A 20,304-nucleotide genomic window follows, 5' to 3' on the forward strand; every position below is an offset into this window, starting at 1 on the left:
GTTCAATATAAAGCTTGTTGCGGTTCAATGTAGCATTAGAAAGATGTGAGTCGATGAGGCTATTTGGGTCAGTTCCACATCTCAAACTGAACCTTGAAGCACATACATCTTCGTCTCCACTCCTCCTAAAATGTTGAAGTCCAGTGAACTGGTTCCAAAAGCAGCAGCAGTGGTTTGAAGAGGTTCAAAGAAGTGCCAAAGGCAGCACCATGGGTTCCATTGATTCAGATGCGCTCTAACGTGGTTGACAATGTTTTGATGGCGGTTTCAAATCAGTCTGTCACACCCCCCTAGGTGCTTTCGAGTGAGGCGAATCCCCTCGATAGTCGTGCGATGTGCTAGGGGGGAAAGGACCTTGTTTAAGAAACCTGCCATGGATACAATATATCAGGAATGATAGATACATAGATTTAGTGCGTGCATATAAAGAGATGCCAGTTTGTAGTTATGGTAGACAGAGTCAACCCTGCACGGCTGTGCGGTTAAACATAAGCTCGATGAAGAAACCTGAATAGGCCCAAAACGCTGAGGAGAGCTATGCCCGTGCCACTAGTTCGCACAGAAACACCCCCTTGTCCCTTAACTGTTGCAATTACTTAGTATTGCAGAAAGGAATGCGCCCTGCAAGGGCATGAGACAGCACCTAGCTCCTCGCAGCGCCCATTCATCATAGCCAGGCCAACAACAGGCCTCTAAGCCCCACGCAGCCCACCAGGAGTAATGGCACCCACAACTGACCCAGTCCAAGAAACCCTGCATTCCACGGTACTGAGGGACCCCAGCCCGCCAGCAATAAAACCAATGGTCATAAAAGATCTGAACAAGCATGACCATTTCACCTCTTCCATAAATACACTCTTTGTTGTACGAGGTACAGGGAGGGATAAATTATAGATCAAAACAAGGGTGAAAGCCTTGGGTGCGAGGAGTATGATATAGATAGAGCACAGAATGTGTGGGTCAGCATGATTGTGTTCCTCCCCTGCCCCTAGTGCCAGTTCCTGAGCCTCCCAGGTGCATGCCATAATGATGTAATAGTAGCATTAGCTTACAATAATAGCCTTGGAACAGCAACATGTGAAAGGCCTGACATTCAGTGCTTGTAGAGATGAGCCCAGCTGACCCACGTGGAAACAGACAAACGGCAGAGACAGGAACCAATCATAGCCTGGCATCCCCTATGGAGCAGGACCTTATGTATGTTCTCACCAATCAGCTGTGCGGGTTTAGACCGTACGGATGACTTCATTAGTGACGCTGTGAACTCTTATAAATGCACTTTACAAGATGAGTCTAGTAGAAAGTTCTTGAGCAGCAGAGTCCTCTGATGGCACCCTTGTCTTTTGTACAATTAAATCTTGGCCTTTTTTCCCTAGAGGGTTGTATTCTTTCTGGCGTGAGCATAAAGGGACTTGTGACCCAAATGTGATCCCGTAGCTGCGGAGGTATCCAGGCAACCTCTCTGAAAGGGGCGCGCCCACCTACAGTGATCAGTCCCAAAACGCGAACTGCCCAGTGGCCCTTCAGGAGCCATCTTTGCAGAATCCTGCCTGCTCTTTGGAGCAGGGTGCGACCCCAAGGAGAGGTGCAGGCCGGTGTTGGAACCCCATGAACGGAGGAGTTTGGGTGAACACGCGCACGTGAATTTAGCCTGCAAGGGATAACAAAGTAGGGTTGGATGTATGAAAAAGTGTGAATAGTGTGACACGAGACGACTGAAATTGGGAGCGTAGCATGCCTGTGGAGTGTGTTGTTGTTTTCTGCTTTTTATTCATTTTTTAAGGAAAATAAGGAAAAGGAAAACAGAAGTGAGGGAACCTCCCCCAGTGAGGGGGGAAGGTGGCGCCACAATTATTGTTTAAACAATAAGGGAAACGAGGAAATACAATTTAGATAATTAGAGAGCTCAGGAATTGTAGTGGCTGTTGTTTTAGTTTGTTTTATTATTGTATTTTATGGTGTAGAGAGGAGGCACAGGAGTGGCATGTGTGGGTTGTTTATGGGTGTATGAAGAGAGTGTGGTGTGTGTGTGAACAAAAAGCCCTAACAGAGAATAAAGGGGGTGGGGGAATTGAATTGACATTTTTGATGACGTTCAGTTGTACTGTTGACTTAACTGAACTTCATTTCTTGAACAAACTATTGTGCAACTGTGGCGCAGCAGCATAGGCGTAGCCCCACTACCAGACACACAGGAGATGCGACTATGGGGGGGTTGGGGGGAAGAAACCTACAGAGCACATGTGCAAGCTTGCCAGTTGTACTGGGAAAAGATTAAGAAATATCATAACCAGTGGGTGATAGAGACTAGGGGAGGGGGATACCCCATTCTAGGCCAGATCAGGGTTCCGTTGACAGAAACGTGTTGGAACTCATGCCTACCTTCCTCACAGCAAAGTATAAGAGGAGACCATTGCAGAATAGAAGGGAAGTATTGAACCTCTGGAAAAGCTTTGAGGATACAGAGGATCACAGTGGGGAAGGGTAGACACACGACAGTAGTAAAGATACAGGCCCAGGAGAAGTCGGGAAGAACCTGATGGGGAGAAAGGGAATATATCCACTAGCAGCCCGCCCTGCAGAAGGGTACCCGAACCCAACATATGCATCGGCAGCCACGACTGTAGCGGCACCCGCTACAGCCCCACCTCCACCTTATGTTTTTCCTCCAGAGGTAACCACACACACTGGGGTGAGCGCAAGAGACCTAGAAGTAGCACTGGCATCGACACAAACAGAGTAAGTCAGACTATGGGCGGCATGTGACATAACAACGACAGATACACCAGTGCAAACCCCGGGTGATGAGTAGAAGTCGGGAGACTTCTTATTTAGAATAGACAACGCACCCATAAGAACTGTCCACGTAGAACGTGGCGGAAAGACAGACAGCTTCGGTTACGAAAATGTGGGGTCACGAAGAAGAGATGAAGAAGAATGGAGTGAATTTTATGAGGTTGAGGACGATGAGGAAGGAGACGCAGAGCAAGCGCCTCAACGCACTCCAAGGGTGGAAGGTTTGTGGGATGGAAGATTGAGGGAGAGGTCTGGCAGGATAACAGTAGAAAGGAAAAAGGGAAGTGTGACTAAGGGCGGAAAAAGAATGTAAATGCCACCAATTGTGAGAAACCTGAAGGTGTCTCACCCGCTAGTCCCCGGAGATCTGTCGTCCAGGTGGCCGGGACACAGCCATCGCTATTGGATCCAGTTCCTGGGGGTGGACCAGTGTGGGAGGATCACCTGGGCGAGGGGTTTTCGGGGAGTGGAAGTGGGACACTAAGGGTTGAGACGTGGTATCCCCTTCCCTGTAACACCTTTTCCTCATCCTACACTGTAGGATATTTAGAAGCTATGTCCCCCACCCCTTTTCTTGCACAAACACTTTCTTACACTTTAGCAGACAACGGACCAACAGCAGAGCTGTTTACCTGACATGTCCCAACACACGGGTCAGGCAGAGTCAGGCAATTGTCATGATCTCTGCTTCCAAAAGGCCAGGACTTACCCAACTCCCTTGGAAGCAGACCCATAACCCAGGTTCCGAGTGCCAGCCAGTCCCAATTGGGACCTTTTGGACCCTGTCCTGGCGCCAGTGGCGCCAGGCTCATAAATATGCCCAGTCCCAGCGCTGCAAGCGCCGGGCTCATAATGCTTGGGTGGACTTACCTGCAGCAGACCATGCTGCTTACTTACCTGCCAGTTGAACCCCTGATCCTCTTCTGTTTGGGACTACTTTTCCTGTTGGGTGGGGCAGGAGCCACTCCCTAGGTTCAGAACACTGGAACTCTTCTGAAAAGCAGGAACTCTTTTCTTACCTAGGCGTGGCTGTGGAAGGAGACACCTAAGCACTAAAGGAGGCTATTTAAACCACACCCGATGGATGAATCTTGCTTTGCGTTATTCTGCATCCTCTGCAGCAGAACGCTCATCGTGTCTTCTGCATCTGATCCTGGGCCTAAAGGAAAAAGGCTTACCATCCTGAATCCAGTCTTCAGCAACATCTATAAAGACAAGAAAGAACAGGTTAGCACTACGGTCTTCAGTGACAGCGCATCTCTTACCTGGTCCATCGGCTGTCATCAACGCCTCGCGCAGCATTCCTGCATCTGAAAGACAAAGGCTTACCTACTCTTCACGCGCTCCGGAGGTCATCGCACTGCATTCCGGCATCTGAAAGACAAAAGCTTACCAACTCTTCGCACGCTCCGGAGGCCTTCGGCGCTGCATCCCGCATCTGTAAGACAAAAGAAGGTGCGTTTAAAGACATTGGGTAACGTTAAATACTCACGTGCCATTACTCCATCCACGCCGAACTCAGTGGGCATTCCGGCATCCTTCAGCAGCTCCGAACTGGTACCTGCAAAATAAAAGGACAGTTAGTGCGCATCGTGAAGCAAGCAACAAGCGCTTACGTACGCGCTTCCAGGCGCTTCTATTCCGCATACGGTCCATCCTCAACTCACTTCAGCCAGTCAACCGCCATCGCCGGAACCCTGCAAAATAAGAGACAGCATTACAAAAGACTTTTAAAGACATTTGAAATACTCGGAACTCACCGTTCGTGAAGTAAACGACGGACAGCAGTCCTCTGAAGTCAAGAGGCCTGCGCTACCTATCCAGTGAAGAAACTGGTTACAGCACCCTGCCCCGAGGCAGATGGAGAGCTTGGCGTTCACTTACCTAAGGTGAGAGCGTTAACCTTTGGGGTTCTACAGGAGAGGAGAAAAGGAAAGAGATAGGGACACCCCAATAACCCCAGTTCATTAATCCCATATTTTCTATCTGCAGACATCTTACTCTTCGAGTCAGGCATACAGTGCACAGAGGTCCAGCCCAAAGAGCCAACCGGGTGCTACACATCACTTTTGAAGATACGGTAGTCGCCCAGTCAAGACCGGCGCCTCTGCGAGAATCAGGTGAGCGTTACAGCAATAGACAGTCATGCACACCTGACGGCCCTCTACCTTCCCCACAGGGATAAAAGGCGGAGCACGAAAGCACACTCTGAGCAAGGCCGAACACACGAGGAGCCAGCTACACCAAACCGGCAGTTAAAACGGAGAAGAAAGACCTGGAAGGACGACAAAGGGGGAATTGCCCTTGCTCTTTTCGACTCATGTCAACGAAACCTCCAAAAGGGAAAGCATAAGACTGGGAGTTACAGCTGGTGTGCGGAACAGCTGATGTCAACCGTACACAGGGGCCTCCCGCATTGATAACGCAAACGGAGAGATAAATTGGCTACCGTGGTACTATCCTTGACTCTAGAGATCAGAGAAGCCAATGCATTCAGCACAGCCAGTCAATTGAGGGAGACTGGTAGCAACATTTGTAAACGCCATGAATTCTCAAGACAAAGAACGTATGTGTGTTTAACTTTAAAGAAAGCTCAGTTAAGGTCCAGGTGCAGAGGGGTCTGGCGCCACATAGGCGCTCATTCGAAAGGCTCTGAGCGGGATCTGTTTTGAAACTACAAGAACCAGAAGGCCCTAGGAAAGGGTGGCATAAGGCGTCAGAGTAGTCCTACAAGGGTTACGTCAAATCCCTTGTCCAATAAGAAAGTCTCAGACACATTGCCAAAGGAAAGCTAGTGGAAGGGAACCCCGCTTTCCAATAAGGTTGTGTACTAGCAATGTGGCAAATGTGAACCCGACACAGGGATGCCGAAAGAATGCTAGGAGAAGGAAAACCTCACTTTCTGATGAAAATTAATAATGCATGAACTGTGTTAAAATGCTCGAAACATGTCAAAGAAAGGCCGTAGTGAACCAGACAGATGGGGGCCCAAACTGCAAAGAGGATCAGAGCCTGATGGAGGGAGATTCTGGGGCGAAGAGAAATCGCCCATGGTGCAAGATCACTGAGAGAACTTTTTGTTTATCATTATGAAACACCACAGGCCTTCTAAGTCTACAGACTTTCGCAAGAAGGAGACTTAGCCCCTGAAGGTTTTTGATATCGTGGAACTGAACTGTGAACCTTGTGCTGACGAGACCAAGGAGTGTGCTGTGCTTGAGTCCCGCCTTGTCCCAAGCTTCAAACGTGGGGAAGGGAGATCCAGCCATACCATCCTGACTTATCATTTTGTGAACTCTTCTTTCTTTTCTGGTGAACATTATCTCACACTCTTTTGTAATTTAGTAGTAAGGATTGGAAATCGTTTTTTTTTAGTATAGGCCCTTTTTATTTGACAAGACGCCAACAGGACTGCCTTATTATTATTTGATGGTCGCAGCTGCTCCCATGTTACATTTAGGTTTAGATTAGGCGTTTATCTCACCCATTATAAAGTTTAATAAACACCCTTGAACTGTGATCACTTCTGCCTGTCTTTACTGTTGCCACCATGAGTTCCTTACATGATACACAAAGGAGCAGGGAGGCTACACTATGTACCATGGGCACAGATGGATGAAAATAACCTCCTCAAAGCACTCCTGCCACTTACGGCTGGTGCAAGGAAGTGGATATATGCTTTTGAAAAGAACACAGCAGGGGGGCCCTTGGCAATAGGAGACATTAAAAGCCTATTGGTGGCCGCAGTTGGGGACCAAGCTGCAGATGTGTGGGTGAAGGCGAGGTACCAGGGAGAAACACTGAGCAATAACGCCCATGATGGAGCCTCGTTCAATAAGATTAGAGCCAGTTGAGTTGGATGTGCTGGGGCGAGCATTCCTAGATAATCCAGATCTCCAGTCAATCATGCAATGTACAATGGGGGGTGATGAGGACACTGCACAGTTTATCCTCAGGGTCCAAGAGATGGCGAGGGCAGAAACGGGCAACGCCTGGGACCAGTCAACCCCCTTTTCCTATTTTATAGTGAAGCATGGCCTACACAAGGAAGTGCAGAAAGCGCTAGATAAAATAGCAGGGATCGAAGCAAAGTGTGGGCCGAAATTCAAAGCATTATAGTTCACCATTATAGGAGAATAAAAGAACGCGAGAAAGAAACGATTCAGAGGCGATAGGCAGAGGAAGCGGAACTAGTGCAAAATAAATTAGCCAAAGTAGATGTGGTGGCGTCGGGAACAACTCTGACACAGACGGAAGAGGGAGAGCACAGCCCTAATGCTATGACTGCCAGAATAGCCACAGTACAGGCTGAAGGGGGGGCAAGGACTGTGGAGCGGAAAAACGCAATTCTCCGGTCCCCACTGGCATGGAAGACAGAAACGAGGCCCAGGTGAGTTTCGAGGATTGTGAGGAGTGGGGTTTGGAGGAATGGGGCAGAGAGGAGGAGGAAAGGGGCAGTGTTGGATATGTGAAAAGTAGGGAAATTTTTGGAGAGAATGCTGGAGCAGGCATAGAATGGGGTATAACTACAGTCAGCAAAATTACAGCCCCCCTGGCCACAAGGGACCCCTCAGATTCCGCCCCCAGGATGTTCTCGATACAGTACGAGTTCCATCAAGCCTACACTCAGCTACTCCTGCAGAAACCCCGCTCCCCTCCCCCGCGACACCCGCAACAGGCAGTACAGCATTATCAACCCCACCCCAACATGCAGCAAGCAGGAAACCCGTGCACCTTCGGAGGCGCGCCTAATGGCACAGTGGTCCCGTTTCAAGGCGCTACAGTGGTAGGGGGCAACCCTTTTTTGCTCCCTGGGACAGACACATACCCCAACTAGGACAGCCCACAGAGAGTACTTGCATGTCCTTCCAGTCCTGTATATGATCCTAAACCCAGAAGAGGAATTGTTGGTGGTGACAGAGATAGGGAACAAACAATTCATCTTTATGGTAGACTCGGGAGCCGCAAAGTTGTGCATTAGCGAAGGTGACTTACCGTTATCAGGCAAAACTCTCGAAATGCAGGGATTCTCTGGGGCTGTTTTAATAGCTGTATAAACAAAAGATTTAGATGTAAAGATAGGGGGGAAGGTCGTAAGGGCTCCCCTCGGGGGCGTGGCCTAGGGCCATGGACTGAGGATGTGTTTCTCTCGAGCTCCTGCCCCGATCCTGTTACAGATCCTCAAGAAAATAACCAGTCTAACCTAACAACACAGATAATTACATATCTAGCTGCCACAACCTGGCGGATGTCGAGAAGAAGGCATCATGATCCACACGTCGATACCCACTAGACAGGAACACCCAACTGCAGACGACTTCGACTGAGCCATGGATCGCACATAAAAGGCAGGAGGAAGTCGACCCACCAAACCGACCCAAAGCACCCCCCTGCGAATGGACTTGCGACAGCACAAGGCCGACGCATCACACCCACTCAAGATGACCTGGAAAGGCCCTGACGGAGCAGCGGCACCCAAGCAACGCAGAATCTGCATACCTGCTGGGTGCAGTTAGTCCACTTGGACATGTTTGGTTTATACGGTTTTAATTGCTTACGGTTGAAAAGGTCCCACAGTCCTCAACATAATCAACCTACTGAGTCAGAAGGCACAATACAACGGGCCAGGGGTTCCATCCTATGAATATGGCTAATGACATCAAAGTGCTGACATGGAATGACAGAGGGATGGGCACCTACATGCGCAGAAATAGGATAAATTCTTGCCTGAGAAGAAAACATGTCTCCATTGCTATGCTCCAAGAAACACACCTTATTGCGGAACTCAATACTCGAATCTCAGAATGGTGGGGCAACATACTCCAAATACGCCCGAGGAGTCCATACATGGATAAGTGGTAACGTACCCTTTAAACTCTGGTCCAAGGAGGCAGACCCCGAGGGCAGATACCTTATACTCTGTGGAAGCATCGAATAAACAGAAGTGTGCCTAATCAACACATATCTCCCAAATTGTGGAACCTCAGCGTACCTCACCAAATTGCAGCTGAAGCTAGCACCCTACAGAGACAGCTTCTTCATATGGGGAGGCGACTTCAACTGTGTTCGTGATCCTGCCCTTGACAGATCCGCTCCTCCGACGCTACCGACCAACCAGCTTTCCTCCGCCCTATGAAGAACCATACAAGAAATGGACTTGTCGGAGGTGTGGAGAGATCTGCATCCTGAAGGTAGGGAATTCTTGTACTACTCATCCCCACACAAGGTATACACCCGCATAGACTACCTACTAATAGATAAAGCGCACCTCCCTCAAATAGAATCCGCCTCCTACTTGGGCAGAACCATATCAGACCACTCCCCGCTCCTAATGGTATGGAAACCAAAAGGCCCTAGACCACCCATACCAATGTGGCGGATGCCAAAGGACTCCCTAACAGATGGAGCCTTTAAAGAGGAGCTCCGGGACAAAATAACGTAATACATAAACAACAACGTGGGAAGTGTGAAAAAATGGAGCACCAGTTGGGAAGTATTGAAGGTAGTAATAAGAGGGGAGGTCATAGCCAGAGCCGGCAGGATCCGGAAAACACTCAGGAAAGAACTGGAGGGCGGGGAGGAGAAGATCAGACGATTGAAGGCCACGGCCACGAAATCTAAAGAACACAAAAAAGAACATGTCTGCAGCGAGGAAAGATTGCCAGGAAGACTGGGCCAGATTTGCTAAATTTAACTATATCGCGAAAACCGCCAGGGCTCACTCGGAGGGGGACAAACCAGGCAGGTTACTCTCATGGCTGTGCAAAAAAGAAAGCCCGAAACTTCCAATCCTTGAAATCCAAGACCAGACAGGCACCATACACACCATGCAAACAGGGATCAATGAGACCTTAAAATGCTTTTACTCCCACCTATATAGCCACGACTCCATTGTGCCCCAGGATGACATTTATGATACGCTAGAAGAGATCGGCCTCCCCACACTAGAAGAAGCCCAGAGAGACGCATTAAATCAAGAGCTAACAACTGAAGATATACAGGAGGCGATTAAAGCACTGTCCACTTGCAAAACCCCTGGGAGCGACGGGCTACCTCCGGAGTTCTATAAAACATTTGCAGCTGAGCTAATTCCAATCTTACACGAGGTCTACAAGGAGGCCTTTGAGTCCGGGACACTTCCAAGCAGTATGAATGAAACCCTAGTGATCCCCATTCCCAAAGCCAGGAAACCTACAGCCGAGTGTGGCTCTTACAGACCAGCCATCCTTAATTATGGCATAAAGATCCTTACGACCATACTTGCCAACAGGTTATCAAGAGTTATTGGGACCCTAGTACAGAGCGATCAGAATGGGTTTGCCCCCAGCCGCAGCACAACAGCAAACCTACGAAGACTACAGCATATTATAGCACAAACAGGCTCACAGAAACCCTACGCAGTAGTCTCCTTAGACGCTATCAAAGCGTTCGACTCCATATACTAGGAGTGGCTCCTGGCCACCCTGAAACAATTTGGTCTGGGCGGATATTTTATCCACTGGATCGAGATCCTATATAGGACACCGAGGGCCAGGGTAAAAACTGGGAGAACAGTGTCAGCACCAGGGGACATACAAAGAGGCACCAGGCAAGGATGCCCCCTTTCCCCAATGTTATATATCCTCGGGCTAGAACCACTGGCAATATATATATCAGGAAACAGTTCTTTGACGCAGGCATAAAAGTTGGGGGTTTATACCACGTGATCTCGCTATATGCGGACAACGGCCTACTTTACTTAAAGGGACCCACAACTGAATATACCCACAATCCTGGAGTTACTGAGGAATTTCGCAAGAGTATCAGTGATATCGTTTAATCCAGAGAAGTCCTGCATATTCCCACTGGCAGGACTGGTTGGGACCAGTAAACCAATGCTCCCAGAGGTTGGAATAAGCTGGGAACCACACACATTTTCATACCTAGGTATCAACATTTGGCACCCCCCGAACAGACACATGGGGGCAACACCCTGGTGGTGGTGCAAAGGCTTAAAAAATCCATGAGGTTCTGGACCAGGCTCCCATTGTCAATGATGGGCCAAGTGGCCATCGCCAAGATGATAGTGCTACTACGCTTCCTGTACTTCTTTCAAAATATCCACTACTACATACCGGCCGCCTTCTTCCGGCTGCTGGGTGCACTACTGAAGGACTTGGTGTGGGGCAGCTCCAGACATAAGCTCGCCCTAGGCACACTAATGCTACCATATAAAGCAGGCGGAGTTCAGCTCCCTGATCTGGAAAAATACTTCCTGGCAGCCCAACTCACATTCGTGGCCAAATGGCTTGCAGATGACCCCACCTCGGAGACCGATCTCCTGAGACAGTTAATAGCACCGGTGCGACTGAAAGAAATCCTATGGGCCCGATGGAAGCACTCAGCAAAAGCCCCCCAGCGTATCCAGCTGGGCCAGAAAATATGGGACAGAACACTGAAGTTGCAGGGGATGGAGAATCCATACTCCCCAGAAACACCATTTATCGCCAACGCCTGCTCCAACAGAAACAAACTGGCACTCATAAGACTATGGGAAGGGCATGGCATCTAAACTTGGGGAGACAAGTACAAAGATGGCTCCTTCCGAGAGTTCGACTCCTTGGAAACGAACAAAGGACTCCCCAGAGGCCAACACCTTTGTTACCGAAAAATCAGAGAAGTGGCTAAACAAGTATGGAGAGAATGGCCGGACCTTAACCCTAATGCATAATCTGGGTGATAGCTGGAAACCAACCTAAAGAGCTCATGGGATACAGACTTGGGAACAAGCATCACGTAACAGGAATGGGGAAGGATCCTACAGTATCCCAGAGAAGTATCAAGAAATGCGAGATTCAGCTAAACTTTCTCCATAGAACATACATGACCCCCAGCAGAATCGCTAAATTCAGCAGACCCCCAGCCACGCTCTGCCCCCTGTGCAATTCGGAGGATGCAGGAATGGCTCACATGTTCTGGAGTTGGCCAAAAATACAGAATTTCTGGGCCAAAATCAAACAAACGTGCAGGAAAGCTGGCCTGACCCGCTATGTGTGGACACCGATAGAATGTCTGCTGGGGTGCTATCCGCGGATAAGCAAGTTGAGGCATATTGTCAAGTTTATGGACATAGCCTATATACTGGCCAAAAGAGCAATTGCCATGACATGGAAATCCTCAACCGGCCCCCGCTACGCCAAATGGCTCAAGGAACTAGAACACTGGTCAGAAGCGGAAACCAGGCTATGGAGAGAAGGAATAGCTAAGACAGGGGAAGGCCCGTTCATGACATACGAAGCCTGGAAATTCCTGACATGGGACATGTTCCATCCATCCGATGACAAACCCCCGTGAACGATCCTAATCCATCCACAAAAGCTGGACATGTAACTGGAACTAAACCCTGAGATAGCCCGGATTGCCCCACCAAGGAAACTTAACACCCCCCCTGAGACAGACCACACGCTTGCTACGCCCTATCGCCAAATTGACTCTAAAAGCAGACATGAGACTGCGACGACCTTCGTTGTTTGTTTAAAGTTATGTTATTTCCCATGTATTTCCATCTCCCTCCCTTCCCTCCCCCCCTTCCACCTTCTCCTCCCCACTACCCATAAACATTACTTGCTATTTGTTTCTTTTAATGTAACTGGAAATGCCAATAAAAAACATTTTAAAATAAGGTAAGGGCTCCCCTCTTGTATTCGGAGAGCTCTATTGTCAACTTGCTTGGCAGAGATCTGCTAAGCAAGCTGAACATGACGATCTCATTCACAGACAGCTGTATCATCTTCGCAACACCAGGCATGTGCTCAAAGAGGGCAATGCTCACGATACATGCCATGGCACGTGATATGGTGGTACAAGGCATCCCTGACAACCCTGACATGTTCATTTACGGCATTTCAGTGCTCGCACAAGCCATGCCCCCGGTCACCAGAACTTACTGGAGAGTACCCACTGATTTAATTTTTCGGCCTGTGGTGTCCCCAGAGCTAGTGGCACTATACTCCGCCTAGACCTAGAGGGGCTGCTGGTGTCGACCCAAAGAATTGTGGTCCTAGGTAGCGATACTCAGGGAAGTCAATGGCGCACAGTCTTATGCATTGATCCCACTGTACCCCTCAAGGAGTTGAAAGATGCCGAACATTTTGAGGACAACAACGATGATAGGGAAATAATACTCAAAATATGCATCCCCTGTGAGATCATAGTACAGTACCGAAGCATCCAGAGCCCCCTCATGGCTGTTGTCATGCCACCCCGTTCAGCCAAGCAGACTTACAACAGGTACACACACAATTATGGACAACCAACCCACACGATGCAGGGAAGAACGGAGCAGTGTTACCCCCGGCGAAGCAATAACCATTATCCAGGGAGGCAGAAGAGGTGATCAGAGACACAATACCAGCTTTACTGCACCAGGGGTTCATAGTACCCTCCACCTTACCATGTAATACGGCCATATACCCCCATTAAAAAGGCATTGGGGGTAGGTGGAGGATGATCCAGGATCTCCGCACCCTCAATGACGTAGTGCAGAAAGAATTTCCACTTGTTCCAAACCCAGCGTGTGCATAATCCCCAAGGAAGGGACCCATTTCACAGTGGTCGATTTAAAGAATGCCTTCTTTTCGGTACCCCAGCACACAGACACACAGTACCTCACAGCATTTATACATGGCAGAAAGCGCTACGAACATACTCGTTTGCCCGAAGGGTACAGCGAGAGTCCCAGCATATTTAAAAGGATACTGCACGAACACTTAGGTAACATTCAGGTACCCAGCACAGTAATTCAGTATGTAGACGATTTATTGGTGTGCAGTGACAGCGAGCATGGTCCCTATGCCCTACGGAGATGAAGTGGACCGATTGTACCACACAACCATTGTCCCTCTTCCAGACCCTGAACATTATAAAGGAGTATGGGTAGATCTGGCAGTGGATGGGGGCTGCATTTACATGACATGTATGCCTGAAGAGTGTGCTCGAGCAGGAGAAAGCTTACCACATGTGTAGGGCATGGATGCCAACAAAGGGAACACCCCGATATGAAGCTGCGATAACAAGAGAAAACGAGCGCAAATATGGGGACAAATTTGTTACTGTAAAAGTAACAAAAGGGGGGAATGTTGGGATGGAAATTAGTCTGTCCCACCCCCTAGGCGCTTTAGAGTGGGGCAAATCCACTAGGTAGCCGTGAGATGTGCTAAGGGGGAAAGGACTGTGTTAAGAAACCCAGGACGGATACAATATCTCAGGATTTATAGATGCATAGATTTAGTGTGCGCATATAAAGAGACACCATTTTGTAGTTATGGTAGACACACTCAACCCTGCATGGCCGTGCAGTGAAACATAAGCTCGAAGAAACCTGAATAGGCCCAAAACGCTGAGCAGAGCTATGCCTGTGACACTCGTTCTCACAGAAACCTCCCCTTGTCCCTTAACTGTTGCAATTACTTAGTATCGTAGAAAGGAATGCACCCTGCAAGGCCATTAGACACCAGCAGGCTCCTCGCGGCCGCCTTTCATCAAAGCCAGGCCAACAACAGGCCTCTAACCCTTACTCAGGAGTAATGGCACCCATAACTGACCCGGTCCAAGAACCCCCGCATTCCACGATAGTGAGGGACCCCAGCCCGCCAGCAATAAAACCAATGGTCATAAAAGATCTGAACATGCATGACCATTTCACCTCTTCCATAAATACACCCTTTGTAGTACGAGGTACAGGAAGGGATAAATTATAGATCAAAACTAGGGTGGATGCCTTGGGTGCGAGGAGTGCGATATAGATAGAGCACAGAACGTATGGGTCAGCATGATTGTGTTCCTCCCCTCACCCTGGTGCCAGTTCCTGAGCGTCCCTGGTGCATTTCATAATGATGTAGTAGTAGCATTAGCTTACAATAGTAGCCTTGGAACAGTAACATGTGAAGAGCCAGACTTTCAGTCTTTGGAGAGATGAGCCCAGCTGACCCACGTAGAAACATACAAACGGCGGTGACAGGAACCAGTCATAGCTTGACATCCCATATGGAGCAGGACCTTGTGTATGGTCTCACCAATCAGCTGTGCAGGTTTAGACCCTATGGACCCTATGGATGACGTCATTAGGGACGCTTTGAATGCTTATAAATGCTGATGCATGATGATTCTAGCAGAACGTTCTTGAGCAGCAGAGTCCTCTGCTGGCACCCTTGTCTTTTGTACAATTAAACCTTGTTATCCTTGCAAGCAATCTGGCCTTTTTCCCTAGAGGGTTGTATTATTTCTGGCTTGAGCGTAAGGGGACTTGCCTTCAGAGGAAACCAGCTGCTTTGCTTCTTCAGTTGCTGTGACTCCCAATTCAGGGACTCATGGACAAGATGAGTCCTTGATCTCAGTCTCCCAACCCGGGGCAAGGCTGGCTAACACCTGCAGAAGTCATTCACCTCCAGTGATGTACTGGGTAGCAGTGTAACTGGTAGTGAGGCAGGTCCTGCTCCAGCAGCAGTTCTCCACCATTTTGACCTGGAGTTGTGTAGGGAGCAGAGCTCGTCTCAGCTTTGGATCCTTCTTCACCTCACTAGCTGAGGACTTTTGAAAGATAAACTCTCCCAGCAAGGCCCAAATGAATTCTTCTTGAAGTCATGAAGGTACAAAATTAATCCAAGAAAGAGGGGGGGGAACCCCTTCCTTATAAAGGCAACAAGCCACAGGGGATTGGTTGAAAGTAAGCCTGCTTTAAGGGGTCTAAATCCTTGCCAAGATAAGAAGTGACTTGGGCCTTTTTAGGATCATAACTAAAGGGCTTTGTTGTGCGGGAAATGTGAGCGACATTAAGGAAAGAGAAGCGCATAGAAAATCAAGATGGAGGAATCATTTTTCCCTTATGCTCTGCTTTGTCTGCCTAGACCCGCCACTTCAAATGCCCTTTGGTGGGCAACCACACTTGTGTGACAGGCCGTTGTTATAGAACTGCCCCTTTGAAGCCAGGCTTGCAGGACACCTCCAGCTGGGAGAGCTCAGGCCTTAAAAGGGATGAGTCAGCTTTCCTGCCAGAATGTCACCAGGGTTCCATGTGATAATGTCCACGCAAAGAGGTCACCATGAAAGAATGTCACCGTTTTTTTGCGGCAACATTATCCTATGGAACCTGCGGGGGACAACCCCGCTCCCATTTACCCCATATATTGACCCTATAACTAATGTAGCCTACTGCCAAGATGTCAAAACCGACTTTATCAAAATCCTGCCTCTGCACGCACGACCCCCAGATATTTGGGTCCCATCTATTTCCTATCTAATGTCTACGTCGGACACTGCCTCCTCACAAGACCCAAATCCACAATCCACTCAACATTGACTTCATGCCCAACGGAATGCAGACTGCCGGAACTGTGCACAGTGACTCTGCGGATACGCTATATCCTTCACAGATTTCACCAGGCTGCGGGCGGGGGGCGCTCCTTGTATAATTTTGTTCTGTTCTGTAGTTTGGAAAAAAACAAAAATAAAGTTCGCAACAACAAAAAAACGAATGTCGCCTATACCGTTTCACAGAGACTATATGTATGGCAACATTATTTATGTGAACAATATTACCCGATACCGTCAACAGGGGCATGCATCCTGCCTTTTGTCCCATTCACAGGAATGTAGACAGACAGGTTCCTGGAATACCCTTTGCCTCTCATAGCTAGTCTGAGCTCACAGGGTTGACACTTGTATGCTACAAATCAGATGTGGCTTTTACTAATTATGTCAACCATCAGCCAACATACCAAAAACCAGGTATGACTTATTTTTTCTGATTAGCCAACCACCAGGTTGATAGTTTATCATAATTATGTGGTTTTGGTTGAGGTGCAGATTTAAGTGCAGTATCTAAACTGCAGTGACTTTGCTGTCACAGTAGCTGTTAAACAGGGAACCTATGACTTCTAAACCTGCTCTGTGCCACTGGAGAGCAGGCGCTGCAGATCAGGAAACTGATGCAGCTGGTCACTGCTATACACTCTGCTTGTGGCATGTAATTTGATGAAAGGGGGATCTGGTTAGCAGACCACCCTTTCTGAGATGGATAACCCACATCATTTTGCTATTAGAAAAATAATTCAAAAGGCAATGGCTTCACTACCCTTGCCAGATGCCAAATCTTCACAATCTGCACTTCTGCAGCCTCTCCCAAAGGGTTGCAGAGCTCCACCAGCTTTTATTCCACGTGGGTGTTCTCCTTCTACACTCCCCATTTCTGGCAAGAGAACCAATATCCCATTAGAACGCGTTTATAAGACTATACATGCAGCCAAATGCCTCATTGTTCGTATTTCTTTTTTTAAAAACTTTATTTAACAGCTGTGGTACACAACTACAGTGCGGCAGCACGACAATTCAAGCATGTATATACCATAAACATTCGATACAGTCTCTCAGCATAGCGTGTAATATTTACAGAGTAGGAGGCGTGTTATTTGGCCCTGCAGGGCTACTGCTGTTCGAGTCCATCTCACATAAATATACTCTGAGCGGGGCCCAGATGTCCTTCGGTTTACATGGGCTTGGTAAAGTCATTACATAGTACTCCTCACATTCATTCACATACATTAGTTCCTTGAGGAAATAATTTACGTGCGGTGCCTGTACACTCTTCCATTTTTGCAGAATGCACTTTTTGGCCACCGCGCATGCGATGTTAAAGAGCCTTCTGATCACCTCGGATCTCTTACCTATATCTCCAAACAGGTATTTTAATGGTGTGAGGTCCGCCGGTATCTGCGTAACTTCTTCCAGAATTTTCGCCACCTCCCCCCAGAATGCATATATGTGTGGGCAGCTCCAATACATGTGGAAAGAGTCAGCCTGATAGGCCCCGCTCATTGTTCGTATTACTAAAGAAATCTATACATCTGCATTGAAAAGGGTTGTTTTTTGCAATTACTGCTTTAAGAGTTTAATAGCATTAACAAATAACATATCAATAGATCAACCTGAAGTCAAACAAATTAAGCGGACATGATCTCAGGTGTTCCATTACATATATCTTGAACAAAATATGAGAATTAACAATGTCACCTTGTATCCCCAAACATATATTTCCTTTGGATTCTCATGTTAGTGCTCGACTACCCCAAAGTTCTACACCGTCTTCCATTCCCAATCCAAATTCAGTGAGGCTTTATTAATGGAGTTTAGCAACTTTTCTATCCCAAACCGCAAAGCATATATGCTACAAAGTTAGAGAAAGGCAGTAATTAACTTGCAGAAACTGGAGCGGAAACGGGCTCATCAATTACCTTGGTGTGCCAACAGAAAGCACTCTTCTAAAACCCAGGGCGACGACGACATCCAAAAGAAATTGGCAACTTCGGTCGGCAAACAAATACTGTGCATTGGATTTCTTATTCTCCAGTGCATAAAGTAGTTGACTGGGCCTCCTCAGCTGTCCAGCAGAGATGTCAGAGTGCAACCGATGGCCAGAGTGAGCAGCCCACTCATCTGGCAACACCAACTGCTGGCAGTCCTGGCAAAACCTCCGTTTAGGCAATGGCAGTTGAATATATATTGGGTATCTATAGAAAAAGTACAAAATAAACAAAAATGGTTAAAAAAAAGTACTAGACTTGCAGTGATGGGTTGAGGACAGCAAAACAAAATGTGTGCAGTTGTAAAACAAATCGATTCCTATGGAATCCGGCTCTATATATCACTGGTAAATGCTGCCTGCAAAACGTTATTTGAAGGTGACATTAACTTTTTTTTTTTTTACAAGCAAGAGTAAAACTGAAAAGTAAAGGCGATTTTGCCTGATATTAATTTCTGCACTCCGCCTTAAAAAAGTTGAATACTGCATGCAGGGGATCCAAAAACACGTTGATTGCTAACGTTGGTGGTCCACTTCGCGCAATGTTATATGAAATGGACCCACTGTGTCCATTTTATTTTATGGAAAAAAGCTTCGTTGCTGCATGTTATCTCCAAAACTTCTAGCTCTTTGAGCTCCATAAGTAGCTCCTGCCAGTGCGTGAGGTGCTATACAAAAAGAATATACTTTTAGCTCTTATCCATCTACCCTTTATTTCAATCCCTATTTTCTATAAATTTAGGCATTCTGACAAAGACTTTTCCCCCTAATCAATGTCTGTACGAACTTTAAACAATGTTGCTGTCCTTTACGAAGTGACATTTCCTCGGGCCCCATCTGGTGTTTGTGTTATAAATATGTCACCCCTAAGCTAGCGGTGCAGTTAAGAACTACCTAGCATTACATTTCTCTTAACCCAGCCCTGAAATAGGTGATTACCCTAATTAAGGAATAAAAAATTGATCAGTCTCATCTACTCAGGCTGAACATTTGGACTTGGCTTTAGTTTCCTTGGGGTCAAACATCCTACCATTGGTGTGATTAAGAACATTAACCAGATACTGGGCCTCATTACGAGTCAGTCGGTCCAGAAATAACGGTGGCAGTAAACCCGCCACCACTGTTGTTTCAGGACCGGCTGACCTCGAGTTCTGCAGGCGGGAGGTGTCATTCCCGCCAGGTCTGACCTGGCGGTTTTAACACCACCAGCCTGCAGGCGGACGTGGAAACACCGGCACCATCACAAGATGGTGCCGGTGTTTCCACTTCCCCATTCCCATGGAGTCCTATGGGACTCCATGGGAATGGGGATTTACCGAATTCCGCCTCTGGAATTACCGGGTCACCAGGGTTGTAATGCCCCAGTGATTATGGGAATCACAGAGGCGGAATGGTAATACGAGTCCGGCGGTAACCTGTCGGGTTTTCCGGCTTGGTTACCGCCAGACTCGTAATGAGGCCCACTATCTAAAAAGATTAGGTGAATGTGATAAAAGAGTAAATATGAGACCAACTTCCCCAGATCAATCTTGACAGCCATACAACTTATCTTAGTGTATATTGGGAGTCCGGAGGTGGCATATTTAAAACATCCCTCTATTAATGCACGCATGCACTATGAGGGAAAAAATAAGAAGGCAAACATGTAGGCATTCAACAGTTGTAGCAACAATGATGTTACAGACACATTGTCAACTCAATGGATTGTCTTATACTAGTGCTAAAAAGTATGCTAAAGTGATCCCAAGATCCATAGGAAAACATTGGTGCACAAACAGAAGTGTTTTTAAAATAGTAATGTAGGACGATTTGAGGTTTTAAATTCGACTTTATTTGATAAAGTGGAGCAAACCCTGCATGCCCTTCTTTCATTTTATTTTTTACATCTTTCAGTCTTCACATTTCAATTAAAAAAAAGAACAAAAAGCATGCATCTGTTGTGTGGCCCAGCGGAGTGTGGGTGGCCAAACAGACGTGCACACACACACACGCATGCACTGAGGAGTCAGACACGATGTTGCCGGTTGCATCACCCGGAGGCAACTCCCGCACGGACTTAATTTATTCCATTGCGCATGCGCGGGCCCAAACGAGGCTCACGCATGCCCAGTGCACCCTCGGGACGTCACATCCCTTTTTATCTTTAACAACAAACAACAACATGAAGTTAACTT

The 20,304-nt window shown here is 47.6% G+C and overlaps 1 protein-coding gene and 1 long non-coding RNA gene across 4 annotated transcripts in view; one reads left to right on the top strand and one right to left on the bottom strand.

The window, feature by feature from the left end:
- The window catches only part of ZCCHC4 (zinc finger CCHC-type containing 4), a 939,775-nt gene that overhangs the window by 790,287 nt on the left and 129,184 nt on the right, over positions 1-20,304 (bottom strand). For all 3 annotated transcript variants that reach the window (XM_069631857.1, XM_069631859.1, XM_069631858.1), the window contains one exon: positions 18,063-18,338. In XM_069631857.1, coding sequence (XP_069487958.1) covers positions 18,063-18,338 — 276 coding nt within the window. The remainder of the gene's footprint in view (positions 1-18,062; positions 18,339-20,304) is intronic.
- The window catches only part of LOC138516604 (uncharacterized), a 126,587-nt gene that overhangs the window by 33,510 nt on the left and 72,773 nt on the right, over positions 1-20,304 (top strand). The gene's annotated exons all lie outside the window — the stretch shown is intronic.

Source organism: Ambystoma mexicanum, chromosome 6q, assembly GCF_040938575.1.
Source record: "Ambystoma mexicanum isolate Mex_15411 chromosome 6q, UKY_AmexF1_1, whole genome shotgun sequence".
NCBI lineage: Eukaryota > Metazoa > Chordata > Amphibia > Caudata > Ambystomatidae > Ambystoma > Ambystoma mexicanum.